This window comes from Oncorhynchus clarkii, chromosome 25 (genome assembly GCF_045791955.1).
Source record: "Oncorhynchus clarkii lewisi isolate Uvic-CL-2024 chromosome 25, UVic_Ocla_1.0, whole genome shotgun sequence".
Classification (NCBI taxonomy): Eukaryota; Metazoa; Chordata; class Actinopteri; order Salmoniformes; family Salmonidae; genus Oncorhynchus; species Oncorhynchus clarkii.
In genome coordinates, this window is record NC_092171.1 from 24,123,237 (window position 1) to 24,141,735 (window position 18,499).

General features: G+C 42.0%; 1 protein-coding gene across 2 annotated transcripts in view; it reads right to left on the minus strand.

The window, feature by feature from the left end:
* LOC139383772 (rho-associated protein kinase 2-like) overlaps window positions 1–18,499 on the minus strand; it is a 52,697-nt gene that overhangs the window by 22,297 nt on the left and 11,901 nt on the right. For both annotated transcript variants that reach the window (XM_071128339.1, XM_071128338.1), the window contains exons 2-4: window positions 4,749–4,830; window positions 4,578–4,678; window positions 4,315–4,452 (exon numbers count right to left, since the gene is read on the minus strand). In XM_071128339.1, the coding sequence (XP_070984440.1) occupies window positions 4,315–4,452; window positions 4,578–4,678; window positions 4,749–4,830 (321 nt within the window). The remainder of the gene's footprint in view (window positions 1–4,314; window positions 4,453–4,577; window positions 4,679–4,748; window positions 4,831–18,499) is intronic.

The window sequence follows — 18,499 nt, forward strand, 5'->3', positions numbered from 1 at the left end:
TCTGGCTTTTTTTAAATGACAGTTTTAGAGCAGTGGCTTCTTCCTTGCTGAGCGGCCTTTCAGGTTATGTCGATATAGGACTAATTTTACTGTGGATGTAGATACTTCTGTACCGGTTTCCTCCAGCATATCTTCACAAGGTATTTTGCTCTTGTTCTGGGATTGAGTTGCACTTTTCGCACCAAAGTACGTTATTCTCTAGGAGACAGAAAGCGTCTCCTTCCTGAGCGGTATGATGGCTGCGTGGTCCCATGGTGTTCATACTTCCATACTATTGCTTGTAATCAAATCAAATGTATTTGTCACATACACATGGTTAGCAGATGTTAATGCGAGTGTAGCGAAATGCTTGTGCTTCTAGTTCCGACAATGCAGTAATAACCAACGAGTAATCTAACCTAACAATTCCAAAACTACTACCTTATACACACACACAAGTGTAAAGGGATAAAGAATATGTACATAAAGATGTATGAATGAGTGATGGTACAGAACGGCATAGGCAAGATGCAGTAGATGGTATCGAGTAAAGTATATACATATGAGATGAGTAAGGGTATGTAAACAAAATGGCATAGTTTAAAGTGGCTAGTGATACATGTATTACATAAAGATGGAGTAGATGATAAAGGGTACAGTATATACATATGAGATGAGTAATGTAGGGTATGTAAACATTATATTAAGTAGCATTGTTTAAAGTGGCTAGTGATATATTTTACATCATTTCCCATCAATTCCCATTATTAAAGTGGCTGGAGTTGAGTCAGTGTGTTGGCAGCAGCCACTCAATGTTAGTGGTGGCTGTTTAACAGTCTGATGGCCTTGAGATAGAAGCTGTTTTTCAGTCTCTCGGTCCCTGCTTTGATGCACCTGTACTGACCTCGCCTTCTGGATGATAGCGGGGTGAACAGGCAGTGGCTCGGGTGGTTGTTGTCCTTGATGATCTTTATGGCCTTCCTGTGACATCGGGTGGTGTAGGTGTCCTGGAGGGCAGGGAGTTTGCCCCAGGTGATGCGTTGTGCAGACCTCACTACCCTCTGGAGAGCTTTACGGTTGTGGGCGGAGCAGTTGCCGTACCAGGCGGTGATACAGCCCGACAGGATGCTCTCGAATGTGCATCTAGAAGTTTGTGAGTGCTTTTGGTGACAAGCCGAATTTCTTCAGCCTCCTGAGGTTGAAGAGGCGCTGCTGCGCCTGTGGGTGGGTGGACCAATTCAGTTTGTCCGTAATGTGTACGCCGAGGAACTTAAAACTTACTACCCTCTCCACTACTGTCCCATCGATGTGGATAGGGGGGTGCTCCCTCTGCTGCTTCCTGAAATCCACAATCATCTCCTTTGTTTTGTGGACATTGAGTGTGAGGTTATTTTCCTGACACCAAACTCCGTGGGCCCTCACCTCCTCCATATAGGCCGTCTCGTCGTTGTTGGTCATCAAGCCTACCACTGTAGTGTCGTCAGCAAACTTGATGATTGAGTTGGAGGCGTGCATGGCCACGCAGTCATGGGTGAACAGGGAGTACAGGAGGGGGCTCAGAACGCACCCTTGTGGGGCCACAGTGTTGAGGATCAGCGGGGTGGAGATGTTACCTACCCTCACCACCTGGGGGCGGCCCGTCAGGAAGTCCAGTACCCAGTTGCACATGGCGGGGTCGAGACCCAGAGTCTCGAGCTTGATGGCGAGCTTGGAGGGTACTATGGTGTTAAATGCTGAGCTGTAGTCGATGAACAGCATTCTCACATAGGTATTCCTCTTGTCCAGATGGGTTAGGGCAGTGTGCAGTGTGGTTGAGATTGCATCGTCTGTGGACCTATTTGGGCGGTAAGCAAATTGGAGTGGGTCTAGGGTATCAGGTAGGGTGGAGGTGATATGATCTTTGACTAGTCTCTCAAAGCACTTCATGATGACGGAAGTGAGTGCTACTCAGTCAGTCGTTTAGCTCAGTTACCTTAGCTTTCTTGGGAACAGGCACAATGGTGGCCCTCTTGAAGCATGTGGGAACAGCAGACTGGGATAAGGATTGATTGAATATGTCCATAAACACACCAGCCAGCTGGTCTGCGCATGCTCTGAGGACGCGGCTAGGGATGCCGTCTGGGCCTGCAGCCTTGCGAGGGTTAACACGTTTAAAAATGTTTTCCTCACGTCGGCTGCAGTGAAGGAGAGTCCGCAGGTTTTGGTTGCGGGCCGTGTCAGTGGCACTGTATTGTCCTCAAAGCGGGCAAAAAAGTTATTTAGTCTGCCTGGGGGCAGGACATCGTGGTCCATGACGGGGCTGGTTTTCTTTTTGTAGTCCGTGATTGACTGTAGACCCTTGCCACATACCTCGTGTCTGAGCCGTTGAATTGTGACTCTACTTTGTCTCTATACTGACGCTTAGCTTGTTTGATTGCCTTGCGGAGGGAATAGCTACACTGTTTGTATTCAGTCATGTTTCCGGTCACCTTTCCCTGGTTAAAAGCAGTGGTTCGCACTTTCAGCTTCACGCGAATGCTGCCATCAATCCACGGTTTCTGGTTTGGAAATGTTTTAATCGTTGCTATGGGAACGACATCATCAATGCACTTTCTAAGGAACTCGCTCACCGAATCAGCGTATTCGTCAATGTTGTTGTTGGACGCAATGCGGAACATATCCCAATCCACGTGATCGAAGCAGTCTTGTACAGATGTATGTGGTACCTTCAGGCGTTTGGAAATTGCAGGTGTAGATGAACCAGACTTGAGGTTTACAATTTTTTTTCTGAGGTCTTGGCTGGTTTCTTTAGATTTTTCCATGATGTCAAGCAAAGAGGCACTGAGTTTGAAGGTAGGCCTTGAAATACATACACAGGTACACCTCCAATTGACTCAAATGATGTCAATTAGCCTATCAGAAGCTTCTTAAGCCATGACATAATTTTCTGGAAATTTCCAAGCTGTTTAAACGAAGTCAACTTAGCGTATGTAAACTTCTGACCCACTGGAATTGTGATACAGTGAATTAATCTGTCTGTAAACAATTGTTGGAAAAATTACATGTGGCATGCACAAAGTATATGTCCTAACCGACTTGCCAAAACAATAGTTTGTTAACAAGAAATTTGTGGAGTGGTTGAAAAACGAGAATTAATGACTCCAACCTAAGTGTATGTAAACTTCGCTTGGACCAGCGGTATTAGAGGGGGCGTGGGTTGGTTCATTGTAGCTGCAACTAACAAAAAAGTAGCAAAATCTTTAAATGGGTGATTGAATTTCTGAACTCACCAATAGCTAAACAATCAGCTGGCTAATGGTTACTTTTGATCAGGAACCCATGTTCGCATTAATTGAGTTAACTCTGTGTGTGGGCTCTAGGCCGCTAGCATACATACCTAATGTAGATCAGGCAACGAGAGATTAACTACAAGCTGGGCAGTCGAAAACTGTTTCTCTGCCTGTACATGATGCACTTTCCATAGAGGTTTGGACAGATTGCTCGTGCTTCCGCCCATTACAAGCAAAAGTCTTGTTGCACTTGTGGCAACAAGCATCGAATCTGGTGAAGTGTAACCACACGTTTGAACGTTTAGTTCTCTCAGCCATGGTCACTAATTAAGAGCAGGGGGCTGTGTGTGCTGTAGTGTCATTGAGATCTCTTCTGGATTGGAAATAGCGAAAATGCATCAGACGAATGTCTTAATCTTACTGCAAATTAGAAACGGTTGGTGAGAAAATGTGCAAGATAACATTTATGTAGCAATAATAAATAGGAAATGTATTTTCTTAATTTCTCCAGTACCGAAAGCAGAACCGATAACGTTGGAGCTTAACCATACTACAGCCTTTCATAATTTAGCCCCGGGCCCCGTTTAATACTGGGTTTCGGTACCCATCCCTATCGATCTATGTACTTAAATAGCGAATGGAGGTCGCTTTTCCTGTGGCTCATTTTCATGCCAGCCAGGTAGGCTGTACTCCTGTTGTATAGAGAAGCAATGTGCTTAATATTAGCAAAGTTGATAAATCTAGTAGGCCTAGCCTATAGAAAGCTGATGGGATCCTCCTCTTTTTAATAGAGGTCATCACTCTGTTTTCTCACACAATTGCATACCCTATAGAAATGTTTGATTAGATTTGCATTGATGTTAGAGTGATTAGAGAGACAATAGAGTGCTGAATACCAGGCTTTTAGCAAGTTTGGTAGACTACTAATGACCATCAGCAGCATCGGAGCTTGGAGAAGCCTAATTATCATGACTAAACGGTCACGTGGAATTTGACTGCTTTCATGACTCGTGACTGCCAGTGCGGCAGTAATATGGTCACCGTAACAGCCCTTGTCATGCCTTACTTGTACAACCCAGGGACTGTTGGCGAAGGCCATAATATCCCTCTCCTCCCAGAAGAAGGCAGAGTCAGATCGTTTGATCATCTCAAACTTGCTCAGCAACTTCATGGCATACACTTTCTGAGAGGCTTTGTGTCGAACCTGGGGAAAACAAAGGAATTAAAGTGTCAGAAATAGAGACGGGAAGACATAGGGGTAGAATCAAAACGAAGTGGTGTAGTGAATACGCAGGTCCTTAACATCTCTATGAAATACAAAAATCTCACCAGCTGAACCTCACCAAACGCCCCTCTGCCGATCACTTTCACCCTGTCAAAGTCCTCAGACCTCATCTGAAACTCCCGTATGTGCCCCATCACCTTCTCATCTGCATGGAGGAGAGAGGATTCAGTCATCCATTACACATTCACATGACCTATTATCAAACGTATACTTACATCTGTTTAAAAAGGTTTCTATGTTTTTGTTTTTCCGTAGGGCAGGGTAGTCCAGATCTAGAACGAAGGCATTGATAGAATCCTGTAAGAGAGAAAGAAAACGATCTCATTGGAAAAGAGAAACCAACATAAAACATGCGATCAAGCAAATATAAAGTGACAGCGTTATTTTTAGGGTGCAATTAGACTTTGTACCCAAAACAATTGGGACATTTAAGTGCCACATTGGATAACACGTTTGTACATTTCAGTAAATGTCATTCAGGAATTGATCAAATAAAGAATTCCAGAACTTTGATTTGGTGATGTGAAATTGACATAACTCATAACAGGCTAAAACACAGAATTGCAGGGCAATGGATTTGTCAACTGTCATTCTCTGACACCAACAGATCTGTGTCAACCTCTGTTGAGGTTTGTAGTTTGTTCCAAGAATAACATTACAACAAACCTTACTATAACCTCTCTGATCCTGTGTGTCTGTTCTTCCCCCTCTACTCTGCAGAAGTCAGTGTACACTGTACAGCTTGCTGCCAGCGGTTTCATCATCTCTACTCCACTTCCTAATAAAGGACGTACCTCACACAGAACTACTATTTAAGGAGAAAAAACACACGCAGACACGCTCACACCCACAGACACATGCTTACACACACAATCTCCCTTAGAGCATAGCAATTCAGGACATGGTCCACCCCGCCCAGTACTCTGAAGATAATGTCATTGTGTCATGAAGCCAGTCCCTCAGTGTGCAATTCATTTCCTCTTTAGAGACAACACTCTACGTAGCCCGGCTATGAGCCATGAGGGGAAAAAAGTAGTTAGGCTACACTTTTTAAATAGTGGACTGTAGAAGTTGTATTAGTTGGCATTTAGAAACATCACGTAAAATGGCCGGTTGTGGTAATGACCAATCACTTCATTTTGGGTTAATTGAAAAATGTAAAGGTGCAATTACACAAAGCACATGCATGCCTATGAAGTAGTCTACAGGTACCAGGAAGAGCTGCATTTACTTCATAGACAACATAAAATTCCATTATTACCACATTTCCTATGAAATACCAGTTAAAACAGGACTGTAAACACTAAGTGTCATCCTTTCTGGGGGGAAAAAAGCGACCTACTTCTCAGGTGCAAAGCATGTCAACATGTCAATCATACATAACTGGACATGCATTGGACAAGAGCCATCCATGCCCCTCCCCCATTGCAAAAACTGGAAATACTTTGAGTGTGAATGTCCATTCCATGCGTGTTTGTGGGCAACACCTGGGGAGATTCAGAACCCTTCTTTCAGACTAGTGTGTGTTCAGTGTCTGTGTGTGCGTCCAGAGGTTATTGGGGGCTGAGAGGACTGAAACCTTAGAGCATATATATATATATATATATATATATATATATATATATATATATATATATATATATATATATATATATATATATATATATATATTTATTTTAAAGAGCCATGACCCATACATTAAAAACGGGGTAGAAACAAAAATAGGACCCTAACGTAAACACCTAGTACTTTATATACGCAAGTAACAATCTTAATTTCATCATAACTCCTAGAGATAGTGTATTAAACTATAGAGACACAAATAGATTAACTCTCAGGAATAGGTTAATGTTATTATGAATAGGTATGAACTCTTCAGACAGTGATGCTAAGGCAGGGTCACTGACTGACTCACTGCTGCTATCTTATCAGTTCTTTCTTATCGGTCTGAACCATATCTGAACTACAGTGAAAAAACACTGCTGCTTGGGAGCACACTGCAAACCTGCCAACGTATTGGGTTGCATGGCAACATGATTCAGTGGGTGACGCAGTGAGAACAAAGTTGGTGACAAGCGACAAGTTAATATCTACTAAACACATTTATCAATCCTATCATCTAACAAAATGTATGCACACCAGCTTGTAGAAGAATACAATGCGCATGTCAAACTTGAACATTGGAATGAGGAGCTGAGAGAAAAGGATGAAAAGAACAACAGTTTGTTGGTAGCAGCTGCACACCAGTCAGCAATAGCCTACTGTATTTCCAAGTTTTCATTTTATTATTGGTTGATTTCCTTGGGACTTTCCTGTTTGGCAACACAAAAATAAAACATTGAAGGGGAGAAAAAGAAGATACATTTTCATTCAGCTACATGGCCTATTCCCAAACAATGCCGTCGGGGGGTACGCCAAATAAAAATGTGATTCACATTTTCAAAATGTGGCTATACATTTGCGTAATGTTTTTTTCCTTGCGGGAGTAGCCTCGTTTGACTGCCAAAATTAAACGATATTGTGTTCAGCGAAATAACAACAATGTCAAATACAGGTAGCCTAATCAAATAATTAACATCCAATTACATTAACCATTACTCTGTCGCAGGAATTTCACTAACGGTCTGTATGTAGCCAAACGTAGCTGCTGCTCATTCCGTTTGCACGAATATTGATAAATGCTTAAAATAAAGTTAGGCCCGTGTCCATAGAGACACATACCAGCTCAGCTGGTAGTATTGCTACTACCAGCAGTACTACACCTGCACCTGTCAACGACAAGTTGTTCTGCTTCCACGAGCACATCCAATGCTAGCATCAGTAATTCTACATTTGTTGCTAGCTGGGACACTAACAGTTGTGAATCTGATGCAGCCGAAGAGCTACTGCCCGCTTAGCCGGGAAAGCACCGAACAGACAGGAACGATGAACCATCGAAGAGGCGTAAATATGATGAGAACTACATTGATTTGGGGTTCACTTATATTGGGAGTAGTGCCTTTCCTCAGCCACAGTGTGTTATGTGCAAAAGTACTCACAACTCTTATGAAACTGTCACTCTTCTGCAGACATTTAGAAACGAAACATGCCAATTTGAAAAATAAACCACATTAGTTTGAGTGATAATAAGTAAGACATGTATAAAAGCAACAGATGCCATTAATAAGAAGGGTCTAGAAGCATCTTATACGGTGAGCTACCGAGTGGCTACGACAGACAAGCTCCATACTATGTGGAGGACTTAATTCTTCCTGCTGCCGCGGATATGGCTGGGACAATGCTGTGGGAAAAGGCCCCCCAAAAAACTACACAGACAATGCCTTCATCAAACAACAGTTTCAAGACGCATCAGTGATATGGCAGGAGATGTTTTGAAACAATTACTGCTTCGCATACAAGCCAGTGAATTCTATGCGTTACAGCTGGATGAGTCAGACATACCAGGAGCTGTGCCAGGCCCGCCACATGTCTGTTACATTTATGGGGGGGGTCAATTAAGGAAGACATCCTTTTCTGCAAACCAGGACAACAGGAGAGGATATTATTTAAGTACTGGATAGCTTTGTGACATCAAATGGACTTGAGGTCAAGATGTGTTAGTATCTGTACTGATGGTGCAAAAGCTATGACAGGGAGACATAGTGGAGTGGTAATGTGCGTGCAAGCAGTTTCTCCTGACACCACTTGAGTACACTGCAGCATCCACAGTGAGGATCTTGCTGCCGAGGGAATACCTGACAACTTCAAAGACGTATTGGACACTACAGTGAAAATGGTTAACTTTGTTAAATCAAGACCCCTGAACTCTCGTGTATTTTCTGCATTACGCAAAGATATGGCAGCGACCATGTAACGCTTTTACAACATACAGAAGTCAGAAGACACTTTTTTTTATTGAGAGATGAGCTTAAAGTTCTTTACTGACCCTAATTTTGACTTGTCTGACCGCTTGCATGATTATGAGTTTCTCACACAACTGGCCTATCTGGGTGATGATTTTTCTCACCCGAATGATTGGAGTCTAGGATTACAGGGACTCCACGCAACTAAACTCAACAAAAAAAGAAACAGCAACTGAAAGACACACAGGTCTTTCTATCATTGTATGATTTTGTGTGTGCAAATGAACTCAAGCTTACGGACAATGTAAAATGTGATGTAGCGAATCACCTGAGTTAGCTGGGTGCGCAATTATGTAGGTACTTTCCCGAAACAGACGACACAAACTGGATTCCTTATCCCTTTCATGCCCTGCCTCCAGTCCACTTACCAATATCTGAACAAGAGACCCTCATCGAAATATCAACAAGCGTTTCTGTGAAAATTTAATTTCAAACCAGAAGCTACTGCCCTTTGCAATACAGGCAGACTGTCTGTGGAAAATAATATAAGACCGACTCTCTCCAATACAACATTGCAGAGTTATGTGCATTTTTTCAAGTACACCCTTCACATTAACCTACGGTGAATAACCACCACTTTGATGAACAAATATGGTTTTATATGCAAGATGGCCAAGCGCAAAATTATTGATTATTATATTATTTGTGCCCTGGTCCTATAAGAGCTCTTTTGTCACTTCCCACGAGACAGGGTTGTGACAAACTCACACTCATTCTTATGTTTAATAAATGCATTGTGTAGTGTGTGTGTGGCAGGCCTGAAAAATGTTTTGAGTGTGCTGACCCTTGTGCTAGAGGGGGTATTCAGCTGAAGGTTGAATGTTTGAAGGGATACGGGACTAGAAAAAGTTTGAGAACCACTGAACTACACGAACACACCTAAGACATGGGGTGATGCAGTTTACTATTATGATCGGTTTCATTTGAAACCTTTTTTGTCGGGGATGTTAATTATAACCAATTCTCGTTAGTTAAAGCAATAGATCTGACAGGGACCATTCCCTCTCCATCTCCCAAACCATCCTGTCCGATCCCATCTCCAGGCATGTGGAACAGAAAACAACAGCCTCTGGACTTTAAAAGGCTTGAGCAGAAAGCAAATGTTTGGTCAAATTCCAGATGTTTAAAAATAGTTATTGGGAGAAGCAGAGCCGGAGCCTAGGCGGAGTGAGGGGTATGCCAGGCTGAGCACATAACTCTGGAGTACTGGAACAGTCAGAGCCATAGTCTCAAATAGCAAGGCCCCATGTAGCAAGGCCCCAATAGGTAAGGCCTCATACTGTGACCCATGGAGGGAAACAGACAAGCACCACGTCTGTATTTTGTCTAACTGCTGATGGATGTCATGCCTGATATGTTTTGTTATTTAAAACATATGTTGGACGTCAGAGAAATTAAACAGATACATTGTCGACTTATTATTCATCAAGTATATTATGTACACTGAACTAAAATATAAAAACGCAACAATTTCAAAGATATCAATGAGTTAGTTCATGTAAGGAAATCAGTTACTTGAAATAAATTCATTTGGGCCCTAAATCTATGGATTTCACATGACTGGAAACAGATGCATCTGTTGGTCACTGATACCTTAAAAAAAAAATATATATATATATATATCATTTTTATTTTTTTAAAGTAGGGGCGTGGATCAGAAAACCAGTCAGTGTCTGGTGTGACCACCATTTGCCTCATGAAGCGCAACATCCTCCTTTGCTTAGAGTTGATCAGGCTGTTGACTGTGGCATGTTGTCCCACTCCTCTTCAATGGCTGTCCGAAGTTGCTGGATATTGGCGGGAACTGGAACACCCTGTCGGCTACGTTGATCCAAAGCATTCTAAACTTGCTCGATGGGTGACATGTCTGGTGAGTATGCAGGCCATGGAAGAACTGGGACATTTTCAGCTTCCAGGAATAGTGTACAGATCCTTGCGACATGGAGACGCACATTATCATGCAGAAACATGGTGATAGCGTCGGATGAATGGCACGACAATGGGCCTCAGGATCTCGTCACGGTATCTCTGAATTCAAATTGCCATCGATAAATTGCAATTGTGTTCGTTGTCCGTAGCTTATGCCTGCCCATACCTTAACCCCACCTCAACCATGGGGCACTATGTTCACAACGTTGACGGCAGCAAACAGTTCGCCCACATGATGATATACTGCCATACAGATCGCTTGTCTGCCATATCCCCAGTACAGTCGAAACCGCAATTCAGCCGTGAAGAGCACACTTCCCCAGCATGCCAGTGGCCATCGAAGGTGTGCATTTGCCCACTGAAGTTGGTTACAACGACGAACTGCAGTCAGATCAAGACCCTGGTGAGGACGACGAGCACGCCAATGAGCTTCCCCGAGATGGTTTCTGACCATTTGTGCAGAAATTCTTCAGTTGTGCAAACCCACAGTTTTGTCAGCTGTCTGGTCTCAGACAATCCCGCAGGTAAAGAAGCTGGATGTGGAGGTCCTGGGCTGGCGTAGTTAGACGTGGTCTGTGACTGAGGCCAGGTAAAAGTCCTGCCAAATTATCCAAAATGACACTTATAGTAGAGAAAGGAACATTCCATTTTCTGGCAACAGCTCTGGTGGACATTCCTGCAGATGGCAGGCCAATTGCACGGCCCCTCAAAACTTGAGACATCTGTGGCATTCTGTTGTGTAAAAAAACTGCACATTTTAGAGTGGCATTTTATTGTTCCCAGCAGAAGGTGCACATGTGTAACAATGCTGTTTAATCAGCTTCTTGATATGTCACACCTGTCAGGTGGATGGTTAATCTTGGCAAAGGAGAAATGCTCACTAACAGGGATGTAAACAAATTAGTGCACACAACGGGAGAAGCTTTTTGTGCATATGGTACATTTCTGGGATCTTTTATTTCAGCTCATGAAACATGGGACCAACACTTTATATTTTTGTATAGTATATTTTTCCATAGGTGATTTGGCTCACTACTTTAGAAAGGAGTATGTATGTATGTGTGCATGTGAGCGTGTGCATACACAGTGTTTGTGTGTTTATACGGGAAGCTCTCTTTTCCCAGGAAGTGGTCGTGAAGTTGTGATGCTGAAGGCAGATTAATAGAATGGTACACGAGTAGGCGGAACGCGTCGCCAAAGTCCTTTCTCCTCCCATCCCTGACATGTCTTCATGCCTAAAAATAAAGTCTGACTCTTCTCCCCCACAAGATTCCGTGCTTTTAGTCGCAATATGTTTTCCCTTCTCCCTCAGATGCCACAAGCCGTGCTCATGCCCCCTATAAAGGCTACACCAAAAAAGGCAAAAAATACATCTAAGACTAACTACCTTCAGTCGTAAGGCTTAGCCCCTTGACCAACTATTACAGCATACACTGCACTACATTTATATGACCAGCTGTTTAAACTAGCTAACAACGTTCTCACAATGTTAGAACTGCATTCTGCACAGGAGCTGGGATTTCCACGGAGAATGGAGGAGAAGGAATAGGGGAGGAGAATGAGAGGCTGTCTCAAGAGAGGAGGTGTGCATGCTTGTTTTGCTAAACTTGGCCCTGGCCACCATCACACCACCATATATGGAGTATTTCTCCCCACTGGTACAAAGCAGCCAATGCAGCTAGCTAGCAGTCACACTTGGAGACAAATTGAACAGAAATTCAGCCTCTGAGGAGTCAGAGCAGAGCAGCAGTTCCATGTAACACTGGATTTCCCCCACGACTGGAGACAGGAGGAGCGAGAGGAAGAGAGGGACAGGACAGAGGGAGAACAAGGTCAAAAGATAAATGAATGTGGAAACAAATGCAATTATTTATTTTACACTACTTATAGGCAAGTACAGAAGTTTAACTACATTTTAGCAATCTGCTGGGGTAAAGGCCTCTAACTTCTGCGCTTTGCAACAGCTTCACGGTGTTTGTCTGCCCTGGATAACACTACCATTCATCTTGGACAAAGTACAAACTTGAACAGATCAATTCAAACAATGTCTCCTATCCACAGAAACATCCTAATGATCAAATCAGTCAAGTCCTCTTGTTAGCACTAGAGTGACTCCTTACGAAACCAGGACAAAACAAATACCATGATTGTGGGGATTTTCACTAAATTGAATCCATAGATAGAATGGTCCTTTGGAGAAAGGATGGTTGACATACTGTACACTCAGTGTACAAAACATGAACACCTGCTCTTTCCATGACATAGATTGACCAAATGAATCCTAGTGAAATGATCCCCTATTGATAATGATAAGGATTTTTAAGCCTTGAGTAAAAGTAAATACATTTATGAATATTGGAAACACACAGATTTTGGATATGGCAAAATGTTTAATATATTGTTGAACATAAGACGCTCTACGGGCATATGAAAGGTCCAGAGTGGGATTTCAGCTACTTTAGGACTTATGATCCAATTTGTAAGCATTACCAACGGAGTGAATGTGAAAATGGTTTCAAAATGGTCGCCCCCTGCTGGTAATTTGCAGGATGTGGAATGATACAAGTAAAATGCTGGCTGTGATTGGTACCATCGCCTACCATTAGGGACATCGAATGTTCAGGCTGCTGCACAGACATGACGGTGGCTCATCTAGAGCGTTCAGTTAAATTGTGTTTGAGAGCATTTTAAAACTGTAAAATGTTTAAATGAGTGAGAAATAGGTGTAATTGTTGCATTAGCTTGTGAGTGAGCAACGTATACTATTACCCTAAATTGACATGACTTATTTTTCCATATTAAATTATTGGCCGTGGCTGCAAATACTGAGTTGTTGCTCGTGGTCAAACCCCTCCCCTCCGGAAACCCCGTTCTCAAAGCTAAGGAACCGGATCACGTTCTGCACATGTTATTTTACACACACACACAGCTCACACTCCCGTTCCCTTTAGGGTTCTCTTTACTCACCCTCTTCTGCATCATGATGATGCAGCCTGTCTGCCTCATATTTCTTTAACAGCTCAAATAAAAAACCCTGTGGCGATCTGAACAAACAATACAAAAAAAATGTATTGAAGGCTATAAAACCTTCTGTCTGTTGTAATGGATATTGCATTTGCACAAGCAGGACGTAGTCCCTTCACATTGCATTGGAGTAAAAACAATTAACGTTGTCTGTGATGTAGGCGAACCTTTATAGTTGCTGCCATACAGCATGCGCCATTATTCCTAAAGTAATTTGTCAAGTACTGCTTTAGACTGCCTACTATTTGTGATGATAATCTTCATAGTTATGCTGCCATATCGTAATGAGAGTAGCTGAAAAAAAGAACTAGCCAATGTTTGCAATCATAATTAATCGCTATTTTGACTATATGTGTCTTGCTTTGTTTGACATGCTTTCTTAAATATACACAAACATCTCCGTATCAATAGCCATGGCAGGTCGGGTTCGAACAGCAGCTACTCCGTAAATAATTGTGTATTGCGCTAATTTCCCTAATGTGGACAGTTTGTGTTACTACCGTACACAAGCTTGTATTTTCACCACAAATTAAGTGGAATTACAAACCCTTTTCACCTTCAAATAAAAGTTTGTAGTCATCAAGATGATACTAAATCAATTGCTTTAAAAACAGATAAATAGCTTTGGTTTGGCACCGTTGATTTTATCATATGTGCCTGTCCATAGCATTTTCAATCTCAAATGGAAAGGACAAAATCTGGGCGGTGTCTTCAGAAAAGTCACTGGCCACAAACAAATACACAGATTTGCCAGTCAAGCTATCACTCAAATGGAAGCCAACGAGTCACTATGTAGAACTATATTGGTGAGGTGATTACTCATTCAAATTATCCAGTCAAAGTGCTGCATTAACTTTTTTGTATTGGCCATCTACCATAAACATTGTGGCACTACAGGTTCTCATCTATCGATAGGTACAGTATATTCAACTTCGTTGTGGTTAGTCTTTTAGAAGAGCACAAACTGTACATGTCCCTGCGGTTATTGTCCCAGTTCCATTGATTTCTATACAATATCGATGTGAGTGATTCATTTGTGCACGCTATTGAAAACAGTAGAACAAGCTAATCAATTCCAGTTTAGAGTTGCCGATTGGTAAATGTTGGTGTGTGTGCAGTTTATAAAAAGGTAGCTACTAATTTAGGAAAATATAAGTAATCTAAACACACGTGTGACACGTATGTGTAGCAGAGGAGGCTGGAGGTAGGATGGGCTCATTGTAATGGCTGGAATGGAGTCAAACGTGTAGTTTCCTTAATGCTTGATACCATTCCATGAATTCCATTTCTGCAATAACAATGACCTATCCTGCTATAGCTCCTCCCACCAGCCTCTGATGTGTAGGGAGTATTTTTTGGTCTACAAAATATTACAACCAATTTCAGCACATTGATTATGAATTTGAACATTTAAAACTAGTGTTTGGAGACTGGGCTATAAAAAAAAAAAATCCGTAACAGGAAGCAGCAACAGTATAATTAAAAAAACGTGTTTTAGGAATATAAATGATACTAACATTAATTACAATTAATCCCATAACTACTGAATAAGCCAAATAACATGCTATGATTTATTGAAATCGTGAAAATGTGTTTGTCAATGCCAATTTCTCTGTATAACATGGGCCAAAACTTTAAAACTAGCAGAGAGCTGACTCTGGAACTTGGATATACCCATAATTGTTGCATATTATGTAATTTATCTAGGCAAGTCAGTTAAGAACAAATTCTTATTTACAATCACGGCCTAGGAACAGTGGATTAACTGCCTTGTTCAGGGGCAGAACGACAGATTTCGGCATTTGATCTAGCGACCTTTCGGTTATTGGACGCTCTAACCACTAGGCTACCTGTCGCCACAAATGTGTAAAACAAAATATTGACAAATTTGAAAAATCATTTTTTCACACACACACACACACACACACACACACACACACACACACAGTTCAACATTAATAAATTAAATGGGGGGGGGGGGGGGGGGGGAGTTTAAAATCTAAATACTACTCATATTACAGAGCAAGCAGTAACACGGAACCCAAACCAGCTGCGCGTGTGCGGCATCGTGCATACATTTATTTTGTCCCCCCACACCAAACAAAATCACGGCACGCAGGTTAAAATATTAAAACAAACTCAAATGATATTAATTTGGGGACAGGTTGAAAAGCATTAAACATTTATGGCAATTCAGCTAATTAGCTTGCTAGCTAATTTGTCCTATTTAGCTAGCTGTTGCTAGCTAATTTGTCCTGGGATATAACCAAAAAATGCACAAGATCCTCTACTCCACCAATTAATCCACACATAAAACGGTCAACCGAATCATTTCTAGTCATCCATCTTCCTTCCAGGCCTTTTCTTCGCTTGACTTTATATTGCGATTGGCAACTTTCATAAATTAGGTGCATTACCGCCACCGACCGTTAGTCTTTCAGTCACCCACGTGGGTATAACTACTGAGGAGATGGCACATGGGTACCTGCTTCTATAAACCAATGAGGAGATAGGAGAGGCAGGACTTGCAGCGTGATCTGCGTCAGAAATAGAACTGATTTCTATTTTATCCCTTGGCAACGCAGGCGCGCGCGATCAGTGTGGGTCCAATAATTGAATAACAGATTTCTAAATGTATTTTGCAACGCTCACACACGCGACGCGAGCGGTGTGGTCAGCCTATAAAGCTTCACATGACACCAATTGTTGTTTTGTAGCACCTACAAATGGATGCATGTGTAAGGCTAAAATGTAATAAATATGCCAACTTTGGTCAATTCTTTCTCTACTCTGCTTTTAGATACAAATGTCAAATACATGTCAACAATCTTTTGTCCTAAGCACCAATCTATGGATTACATTGTGAAAATCCCCAAAATCATGTTCTTTTTATGTCCCGATTTCATACGGAATCTCTCACTACCAATAACATGGCACAACATCAGAAGGGAGAATGGCAGTCTGCTACTAAACATACACACCAATTTATTCCAATACCCAAACAAAGCTCATTGAAGATAATACTTCCTCCAGATGGCACCGCCTATCCCAGCCTATGCCAAGCTCACACCATACAGAGTACAGACCCAGAAATCAACACCGCCATTCTCACGGGTGTGTGGTTCCATTCAAATGAACCCACAGAGATAATCAAAACAAGCAGGCAACTAATACTAAACACAGAGGTAGTGGCACTAGCAGTGTTAGTGAATACATAGAAACAGTATATGGACTTTCTGGGACATCAGCATGATTTGACAAGAACTAGATGAAACCTCCAAAGGACATTTAAAGTGCCAATCAGACTCACGGCACCAGAGAGAAGCTTGATAGACTAGAGCAGGGCTCTCCATGCCTGTTCCCTCAAGAGCTACCATCCTGTAGGGTCCCTCCAACCAGATTTGTAATGTGATTCAGCTCATCAATCAGCTAATTATTAAATTCAGGTGCGCTAGATTAGGGTTGGCATGAAAGCCAACAGGACCATAGCTCTCCAGGAACAGGGTTGAGAGCGCTGGACTAGAGTAACCAATACACCAATATTCTCTCGCAAGACTCCGCAAGCGACACAGAGACTGAGAAGACTAATCATTTATAGAATTCCATAATTTGAAAATAACAATTTGTTCTTAACTGACTTGCCTAGTTAAATAAAGGCTAAAAAAAAATAGTTCCATGTCTTTTGTGGATGCGATCATGTCCCAAAGGTTAAGTAACAGTTGTGTAGGTGCATGTGGGCAATTCCATGCAAACATAGTGATGCTGAGACTAAGATCTTTCATTTTAAAATGTATGTCAAACCAAAATTCAATGATTCTAAGTTAAACAAAAACCATACAACTCTATGCACAAAGACTACTTAATTTCCACTGAACATTTTACAAAAACACATTTACTTGAACAGTGCAGATGCAAAGCTTGTGCTGTTTGTGCCGTCATTGCTACCAAACTAACTGCACTTCAAGCAAGTGTTTTAAAATGTTCAGTGGAAATTGTTAAAAGTAGTCATTGTGCATAGAGTTTTGTTCAACTTGCAATAGTTTTTGGGGGTATGATATACATTTTAAAAGGTTAAAAGGTCAGCATCGCTCGGTTACAATGGAATTGCCCATATCTCCAGCAACACACAAATGAAATAAACATTGAGAAGAATGAAACTCTGCAGTTAGATCTAAGTCACTGGTGTTGATCTAACTTTGAAAATCAAATACTCCGTTTGAACCGGTGAGAGAGAGAGAAGGGAAGCAGTTGAATTAAGAGAAAAGTGAAAGGGGAAAGAGCAGCAATTCAGAGGGACTTTCAGCCCCATATATAGCTCCAACTATTTATTCAATGAGGTCATTTCCTTGAGGACAGCAAAAAGGCTGCTCATGCAACTGAATCAAGTAGTTAGGCCTACCTAAAGAAATGCCATCTCTTTAATGCTGCTATCCCAGAGGGGCTGTTTGAGTCAGTATAACTTCTGCCTGACGCTGGAGACTGAAAAAAAGTACCCAGTCAGCAATGGTGCTCTGCCAACTAAATGGGATCAGTGGGGCTGGGGCCTGGGGGAAAATACTGCCATCATTGATGTTTTGCTTCAAGCTTCGATGATACAGTATGTCTAATGTGCCTAAACTGAGCACTACTGAAATTAAAAAGGGCGTGTTCTGGGATGTTATTAACAGTATGCAGTGCATTCGGAAAGTATTCAAACCTTCACTTTTTCCATATTGTTACGTTACAGCCTTATTCTAAAATGGATTCAATTGTGTGTTCAGACCCTTTGCTCAGTACTTTGTTGAAGCACCTTGAGCAGCGATTACAGCCTTTAGTCTTCTTGGGTTTGACGCTACAACCTGGCACACCTGTATTTGGGGAGTTTCTCCCATTCTTCTCTGCAGATCCGCTCAAGCTCTGTCAGGTTGGATAGGGAGTGTCGCTGCACAGCTATTTTCAGGTCTCTCCAGAGATGTTCTGGCTAGGCCACTCAAGGACATTGAGCCTTGTCCCCGAAGCCACTCCTGTTTTGTCTTCACTGTGTGCCTAGGGTTGTCTAAACCTTTTCCCCAGTCGGAGCGCTCTGGAGTATGTTTTCGTCAAGATCTCTCTGTACTTTGACCCATTCATCT